General features: G+C 50.8%; 1 protein-coding gene across 1 annotated transcript in view; it reads right to left on the bottom strand.

Annotated features, from left to right (window-relative positions):
• MYLK (myosin light chain kinase) overlaps nucleotides 1–8,939 on the bottom strand; it is a 181,474-nt gene that overhangs the window by 3,877 nt on the left and 168,658 nt on the right. Inside the window, 3 exon segments of the mRNA XM_055316566.1 lie at nucleotides 761–892; nucleotides 2,308–2,437; nucleotides 7,664–7,787. Coding sequence (XP_055172541.1) covers nucleotides 761–892; nucleotides 2,308–2,437; nucleotides 7,664–7,787 — 386 coding nt within the window.

The following is an 8,939-nucleotide window of genomic DNA, read 5'->3' as shown; positions in this document are numbered from 1 at the left end:
TTCCCTTGACTGTTGACATCTTGAACAGACTTACAAGGTTTCTCCTTTTCACATATGTCCTCTGACAGCATCCCCAGAACTAGCTACTCAGGCATTAGACATCATCTTAAGAGCCTAATAAGGCTTGGGATGCCTGGGTGGCTCAGAGGTTAGGGACACCTGAGTGGCCCAGCGGTTAAGCATCTGCCTTTGGCTCAGGGCATAATCCTGGGGTCCTGGGATCAAGTCCCGCATCGGGCTCCCTGCATGGACCTGCTTCTCCCTCTGCCTGTGTCTCTGCCTCTCTCTCTGTGTCTCTCATGAATAAATAAATAATCTAAAAAAAAAAAAAGCCTGAGGCTCAGAAGAGTTTAGATCATCACCCAAGGTCACAGAGCCCGCAGATGAGGAGCTGAGCCACCACCAGCTCCCCATCTTATACTCTTCATGCCAACCTTCCTTTGAAACCTCTTATGGGCAGTTCACATGCTTCCCAGAAGCTTGCAAAGCTCATTTCGCTAGGCATGTTCCACAGCCAAACAGGTCTATGATAAACCACTTTTAACTTGAGTCTAGAGGCTGATGTAAGTATGTGAATTAGCAGAGGCGCCCCAGGTGAGTCACTGAGTGGCACCAGCCTTCATGAGATGGAGTGGGAGCAGTGGGCCGAGTCCTCCCTGCCCAGGTATCCCTGCCGCCTGGCTACCCGTAACGGACACAGCAGGGCCCACCAGCCCACCACACCCCTTTTGTAGTCCAGGGAAGACTAGCTAAAACTTACCTTCAATCTTGCAGTCAAATCTAGCAGCGCTTCCCTCCACAACTTCTAAATCACGGATGGTCTTAGAGAAATAGGGTTTTACATGGGGCTTTTCCTCAGCAACAGCCTCAAGGAAAGCTTGAGACACATCTTCTAGGAGATGGGGAAAGGAAACACAGTCAGTTCTTCATTCCCTGTTCTCTTCCCTGGTGTAAAAAAGCTGACTTTTTTTTTTTTTTAAGTTGATATAATTCAGCAATTAACGCAGTTTAGAGGACTGAATCAAGCATACCTTTCTCCTGAGGACAGGTTGGCCTGCTGCCAGATGGTTTTGGCAGGAGAGAGAACTGTGCCCAAACTGCGGAAATGTTTGAACTCCCCCTTTCCCTTATGCTGACACATTGAAAAAGGAAATAATCTTTAAAAAGGATTTTTGGCTGCATTCCATGCTGTTTCAGGATTCAGTGGAGGATATCCAAGGAGGACAGAGCACTCCAGCCTTCCCGGTCTCTGTCCCCACTTTGCCCTCCTCCTGCAGTGGCAGGCTCTTTACCTGCTCCTCAGGAAGGAGGGCCTGGGTCCTAGGCACGTCTTCGACTTGCCGGGAGTTCTGGTCCTCATGCTTACGCCGCCTTCACAGTGTATGACCACGGACCAGGGATTTATGATTGGCCCGGGGATAAGCTGTACTTGGAGGGGCCCCTGTGCCCTCTGCCTTCCCTTCAGGGTCACCTGGGGAGCACGGATCAGGAGGGAGCAGGCCCACGTGTTGCAGACTGTGCCCCGGGCCCCATCAGAGTGGCCCGGGGGACACGCAGCCAGCCTTTAGGCACAAGAGGAGTCTGGCCCCCGCTTCTCACCTTGGGACACGGAAAACACCAAGCAGGGGGAGGTGGGGGGGGGGGGTCTCTGGCCAAATGAAGTGCCTCAGGAAGACCAGGGCCAGAGCCCACATGCACCTGGAGCAGGACGAGGCCAAGGCCTTCACTGAGGAGCTGGCCAGGGCAGCATGTCGAGACGGCGCAAGCGGCTGACCCTACCGGTCTGCGGAGGAGCCCTGTCCGCACGCTCCACCCCATTCAAACGACCCACTGCACCATCATGAAAAATGCCCAAATCAATAGGGACTGCAGTTCATTTTCTTTAAAGAAAAACAAAGAATATGGACAGATATTTTTTAAAAAGATAGTGCTTTCTGCGATTTTTATGTTTGCCTGTCCAAATACCAACAGCACTTTTGTAATGAAAGAAAAGGAAGCTTTTAATGAAGTCTTTGCTGATTCTTATGTGAAATATGGAGAAAGAACAGCGGAGGTCATCTGTTTCTGTTAAATGACTTTCCCTCTGAAAACAGTTAAGGTTGGGCCGTTAAAGAGGAACCAGTAGACTGTAATAATTGTTGTCAGGCAGGCAACCTAAAATTCATTCTGAATTTAACCCTTGTCGTTTATATTATTAAAAAAAAAAAAAAAAAAAAGAAAGAAACTCCCCAAAGCCTCCACATGTCCCTTCCGTAACCCCTCCTTTCTCGCCGACTGGCTAGACAAGAATCTTCTGGAGCTCCTTACCTTCAGATTCTAGTTTTTCTGCGTTGAGCGGGCTGGTCGGGGATCCTGTTGAGGATTTCCTGCCACTGAGCCCTGAGATCATTGCCATAGAGGACAGTCTTCCGATGGCTCTCACAGCATTGCCCGTTTTCTGGAAAATAGGCAGCGGGGGTTGGGGTTGGGGTCGGGGTCGAGGTCGGGGTCGGGGGAGAAGGGCGCGGCCGGGGAGCGCACTGGGCCCGGAGCGAGGCCCCGCGAGCCGAGGTGCCGCGAGGAGCGCCCAGCCCTGCTCTGCCCGCGCGCTCCGCGTGTCCGGGGATGTGCGCCGATGGAATGGGGCCCGGAGCGATGTGTGCGTTAATGTGACTAAACAAGGTCAACATGAGACAAAAACCCTTTCATACTGCGCTTCAACTCCCATAAAAGGGATAGTTTATATAAAGCAACTGCGGGCTGAGACAGCTCCAGAGACTCCCTGCTGACGGCCCGGGGGCTGTTTCTCGTAAAACAATGATAGGGACGGAGCTCGGGGAGTGAGCACAGGACCCAGAACAGGCTTCCTATGGACTTGGGGCAAGTCCCCTACCCCCCTTCACTTTGCTTCTCCGTGTAGGGGGGCGCTGCCCGACGTGACCTCCACGGTCTCATTAGTTCTGTTAATGATTCCACACTTGAGGGCCTTCGAGAACGGCTCTGAGGCGAGTGCGGGATGCTTGGCGGCCTTCGGGGCAGCCTCTTGCCCGGGCCCACCCAGGCCTCGAAGGCGAGGCCCGAGGACATGCGGAGCGGCTGCTTGGCTTTTCTGAGGGGAGAGGCCTCGGGCAGGACAGGGCTGCCGCTCTCCGATGAGGAGGCCAGAACCGGAGGTGAAGACTCTGCCAGGCGTGGGCCGCAGACCAGGACGTGGCCGGGGCCACAGCACCGGGCCCGGGTTGCCCCCTCGCCCTCAGGTCCCACAGGCCCGGGGGTTTCGGCCCCTTCGCACGTCAGTGCAGCGGCCAGGGAACCGCGTGTGTCGGCGGCGGGGGCGCCCGGGGTGTCCAGGTGCCGTGGCCCGGAGCGCCCGACTGGGAGACAACGGCGCTTCCCCGGGCTCCCCTGGGCTGCACGCGCCCAGGCCTTGGGGTAGAGCCCCCCGATCTGGGGCTCTCTGGAAGCCAGGCTATTTCCATCACGGGCACTAAGGACTCAGCGTGTGCACGCGCTTCACGCAGAGAACCGTGGTGACCGCAGCCACTCCTCTGTCCCATGCCCCCCCCCCCCCCCCCGCTGTGGACTCTTCGTGCGCTCCGGACGGACGTGCCCCTCCGGCCATGCGCCCTTCGGCCCATATCACTGAGCTGTGGTCACGTTTCCGGCCCTCGGTCACCAGGCTGAAGCCGGGTCACTCTGAACCCAGGCAGCCCCGGTGGAGGTGACTGGGGCGGGGAGAAGGCGACAGAGGGCGGCCGACCGAGCTGGCCGCGTGCAGAGGCACCGTGGCCCTGCAGAGCGTACCCGCAGACCGGGCGCCGGCAGCCGTGCATGCTGTGCTGGGACGGGCTGCTCCCCGAGACCTCAGCCATGTGTCCGGGTGCCAGCCTCGGCAGCCCTCCCTGTGGCGTGGACCTCAGACCGGGCCGTGCCCCCGCAGAGCCAGACTCTCGGACCCAGCCCTTCTGGCGCTCCATTCTCTTTACCCAACAAGACCGGTTGGCCTGGGCCAGGAGCCTCTCACCTCAGTTCATTCTGAACAAAGGGACGTCACTAGGCAAACCAGTTCCCTCCTGTGCACCTCAAGTTCTTGAACCAGAAGATCTGACTCTCCCTACAGCTCCAGCCTTCCACAGAAAGCCTGTCACGCACACACGTGACGGTGCAGCAGGGAACGCTCCGCTCGAGCCCATGGGCTCCCTAATTCCAAACGCCAGGGTCGTGACCGATCAGGACTGTCTTCACTTGTGCGGTGTGGAATAAGGAAGTCTTTCCTCTTCTTTTAACAAAATGACGAATATGAAGTTGCCAGAACAAGGCAATAAATTAATCAGAATATTCCAGAGAAGGGAGCCAATACACATTAGCAAACAAATAGGCTACAAAGAGGGGGAAATTTTCTATCAGACGTAGTCTTACAGCATATACTTTCTAAAATGGGGAAAAGTAAAAAGTGCTTAATAAGGACAATCTTAAAAATAACCTACATCAGATTCAATCTTTGGGAACTGATTTATGAGAAAAAAAATCAGTAGAGAAGTCAGAACTGGAAAAGAAATCTATCTGTATGTTCTAGACTTCCAGTTTCATGCCTTTGAGCTGAAAACTGGTTGCTGCCCTACAAAGACACTTAGGAATCTTTGGAACATCAAGAAAGGAAGTTTCAATTCGCTAAGTTCCATCCTTATTTTGAGAAAGTCTTTTCCTTGTGTGAGGACAATTGCCAAGGCTGGGTCCCTGGGCTCCAGGCAGGCAGTGTTTGTACTGGCCTCCCTAAGGCCGCACAGGCTCCCTCCCTTGGGAGAGCCAGCGAGGGTGACTAACCAGCCTGGGTTGCCTGGACTGAGGGGTTTCCCAGGATGAGAGTCTTTTGAGTATAAAGCTGGGATGGCCCCTGGCACACTGGGGCCAGTTGGTTACCCTAGAGCCAGCCAGCCATCACAGACCCTACGTAGATACCAACAGCTCTGAGACTCTGGTTTCCCCTGAGAAGTGCCAAGACTGATGGCCAAGAGTACTCTCTGCTACGTAGAGTCAAAGTTTTCTTCTCTCTGGGCCCATGGTCCACGCTGAAGTCTTTGTGGGTCTCAGAAAGTAAAGGCGGCTGCCCATAGGCCTCTAGTTCCTAGTCCGCTGCTTCAAGTCTTATAAGCAGAAGCCTGGTTTATCCTTCACTCTCCCCCAGTGCTACTGTTCACATCTTTTTAAAATTATTTTCCATATAAATAAAAAACATGCCTTCTTTCAGCATAACTTTCCTCTAAGATCAATGATATGATAATTCAATGACACATTACCTTATAGGGATCTGCTCTCATGCTACTTCCTTCCTCCCGGGCCCTTTACGGAACCCACACCAGAACGATAGCAGGGAAGCTTCTCTTGTGCACCTGTGTCTGCCCTGGCCCTTCCTCTCCACCGCTGTGTACCACTGTACTGTGCCCTGCCCTACCACCCAGAACCTCAGCTGCTCTGGGGGGAGCCCCCTACTCCCCCTTAGGTGTGCTAAGGTCCTGGTGTCGCAGGTAAAAACGGTGGATGGTTAGGTGCAGCTGAACCATTACCAGTGAAATGATGCTTTAGGGACATCGTGTGCTGTGTGGGATTTTAGAGACTACTTTTGCGTGTCATTTTGTAAAACCCAACCACTGTTTTGGTGGAAAAACCATTTCCAAACTCTGCTGCCTATATGAAGATACGAAATTAAGGTTCCTTCTCAGAATTCCATCCTTTTCTTTCCCTTCTCACATGCAGGAAACCTTATGGCTAATAACACTGTTAAGAACTAGAAAAAAATTTGAGTGATTTAAAATGTCCGCACAAATTACTGTTCCCTGACCCATCGGACTAAAAAATTCCATTTATTTCCTCTCCCATTTCCTTTTCTCTGCCCTGTCCCTGGGTTCAGGTCCTTCCTGGCTTTGGTTCATCAACAGATGTGTCAATGCTCCCAGGGGACTTGAGGGATAAAGCTGCTTCTTAACCTACAGTGTCATCCAAGCAAAACCCAGTGAGACTGACTGCACTGAGGACCGCCACACCCACACCAGCCACCTTATCCACTCCAGAAATGCCGTTATTTCCTTAAGATCTACTGGCCACAGGGTCGTTAATAAAGCCAACTTTGATTTTGTGGACCCCTTTCTGTTTTGTTTTAAGAACATTAGTTACTCTGATTTCACTGGATCCTAAGGATACCGGAGGGTAAGTGACACAGGTGTTCCAAGTCACCTAGCACTTGAGGGGGGCTGGGAAGTCCCCCTAAACCTTCACTGGGGGCTAACCAGGAGCTGACCCTCCACTGTGGAGGAGTCCTGGCTGAGCCACTCAGGGGGCAGCAGTCCCTAAAACCCACACATCCTAAGTCCCCTCCCCCCCCCAGCCTCTGCTGCTCTCAAGCTCTGTGTTGTACTCTTTGAGGGGGTAGTGACTACAGTTTAGTCATGCTGTATGGCAAATTGCCAGTGTCCCAGTTGCCCCTAAAACAGAAATTTCCTCCTTCTCTGCCACACAGGCAAGTTTTAAATGCCCCAGTTCCCCCTGCTGTGTGGCTAAAGGACTCCGCTACTGTCAGGATGAGGTCCTCTGCGCCTTCTCCTCCTCCTGTGCCGTTATCTCCTCTTCCCTTGTTCTAGCCCATTTTCTACGACCACTTTCAAAGTCCTGCCCCTGGCAGCATTTCATCACAGCCATATCCAACTCTAGTGTGACTGGCTCCTTTCTCCCATCCACACTCACATATATGGCTATGTAAGGCTATACTGATAGTTTATGATTCTTGGTGTGCATTATGTCCTTTTATGTCCATTTGCTTCAGTTCCCGGTTACACTATACATTCCTTGAGATAGAAACCATGGACCCTCCAATTGTTCAGAAATTTTGAATACTAATAGCGATAATACAAATAAAATAGCTGATGACAAGTTCTCTGTGGTTTTGGATGACAGTTTTTTTTTTTTGTATCTGCTATTACTCCGAGGCAATTCTGTGTCATTGTTAAGACTGGACTTTGGAGCCAGGCTTTGGGTTTGAATCCCCTCCTATTTACTAGCTACGTGATTCTTGGTGACTTTCCCTAACCTTTCTCTGCCTCGACTTGTCTGAAAAGTGGGGATAATAGTAGTACCTGTCTCCCAGGACTAAAAGACTCCCTGCATAGAAAGTGCTCTGAATGTTCCCTGACATATAGCCAGCCCTTCATATGTATGAACTACTGGTATCAGTTTTGAACGCCTAATATGTGCTGTGCAATGCGGTCAAGGCCAGATGAGGATTACTTCATATAATTCTCCCAGCAATGCTGTGATGTTGGCTCCACTACATCCTCCATTTTACAGGTGAGAATATGAAGGCACAGCAAGGCTGTCACTCGGGTGCCCAAGGACACACATAGTAACATACAATCTCCCTGGATGGTGGGGACCATCTCTCTCTCTTTGTAGATCCTCTGCCCTCCCTCACTGTAAAGAAATGTAAGGCCATCCCACTGCCTTTCAGGAGATTACATCCTCCAGGGTTGCCAAAGAGTCTTCAAGGTGACATTGCTCAACCCTGGCCACCAAAACATGAAATGTCAGGTTTGGTCCGAGTCTATTTCAGAAACATGCCTTTTGGGATTGAGAGTAGTTCGAAAAAAACAAATGTGAGGTGCAACATCCGAATCCAAGGTGACACCCTCATTACCTGCCATTTCCTTCTTGCCATGTACTTCTTCATCCGGTCCTTGGAGAGTTTCTTGGCTTCCATGTTCTTGGTGTCTTTCATGAGCCAGGGATGCTGAAGGCACTGGGTACAGTCCAGGCGATTTCTGATGGAGGCAGAGATCAGAGGATTTCTGAGCAGGAGGGGACCTCAGAGACTGTCAGTCAGATCAGAAATGGGAGGTCACCTGTCCTTGGTCACACAGGGCAGAGCCCAGGGCTCTCTGTTCCCAGTACATCCACCATGATCACAGGGCCTTTTCCTCCCTTAGTCTAGATTACACTGACTAGACCCAGAATAGGGAAGTGTTAAGGTCTAACCACCAAGTAAGCAACTGGAGTCTTACGACCTTCCTAGGTCTAGGAAGGGTGAGGGAGGACACATCTGGGAATGGTATTCTAGGGTGGGATCATTCTACTGGTCACATGGGGACAGGGGGCTGTGGAGGCCTCATCTTCCTGTCTCCTTGTCTGGTGGAGGGGAGAATAAAACATTAGGTGCAAATCTTTGAGAATCACTGAGCTTTCGTGTCTTACAGTGTGGTCGAGTGTCCGGTTTTCCTCATTAAAACTCGGAAGTATGTCCTACATACAACCTATGAATTAGGACCACCTTAGAAACTGCACTCAAACTCATCCTTCTGAAAGCTCTGGGATTCTAGGAATAATTCAGGGCCATCACTTTCATTGTAATAGGAATAAAGCCCAAAGAACCAAATGCTAACAGACATAGAAAAAGGAATAAAAGTAAATTTGCTAAGTATAATACAATGTAGTGATCTTCAGATAAAGAGATTATGGATTATTTAAATTTTCCTATACCCAAGTTTTCTACAATTTACATGTATTAATTTTATAATAGAAAAGTATTTTGGGCAGCCCAGGTGGCTCAGCAGTTTAGCACCATCTTCAGCCCAGGGCGTGATGCTGGAGACTTGGGATCGAGTCCCACGTTGGCCTCTCTGCATGGAGCCTGCTTTTCCCTCTGCCTGTGTCTCTGCCTCTTTCTCTCTCTCTCTCTCTGTCTTTCGTGAATAGTGAATAAATAAATAAAATCTTTAAAAAGGGAAAAAAAAAGTATTTTTAAAATTGCTGATAGGTGAAGATTTCTGGTTGAAGAGGATATTTAATGTTTAATGTTTCTGGTTTAAGGGTTTATGGGAATCGAGTGTCTTGATAATTGAAATCAGTTTTTTGGTGAATACATTCTATGAGCACAGAGGGGTCAGCACAGCTCATTACTGAATTAATTCAAGGTC

This window comes from Nyctereutes procyonoides, unplaced genomic scaffold, assembly GCF_905146905.1.
Source record: "Nyctereutes procyonoides isolate TBG_1078 unplaced genomic scaffold, NYPRO_anot_genome, whole genome shotgun sequence".
NCBI classification, from domain to species: domain Eukaryota; kingdom Metazoa; phylum Chordata; class Mammalia; order Carnivora; family Canidae; genus Nyctereutes; species Nyctereutes procyonoides.
The sequence above is the reverse complement of the archived record's forward strand: the minus strand, read 5'-3'. Positions and strand labels throughout refer to the sequence as shown.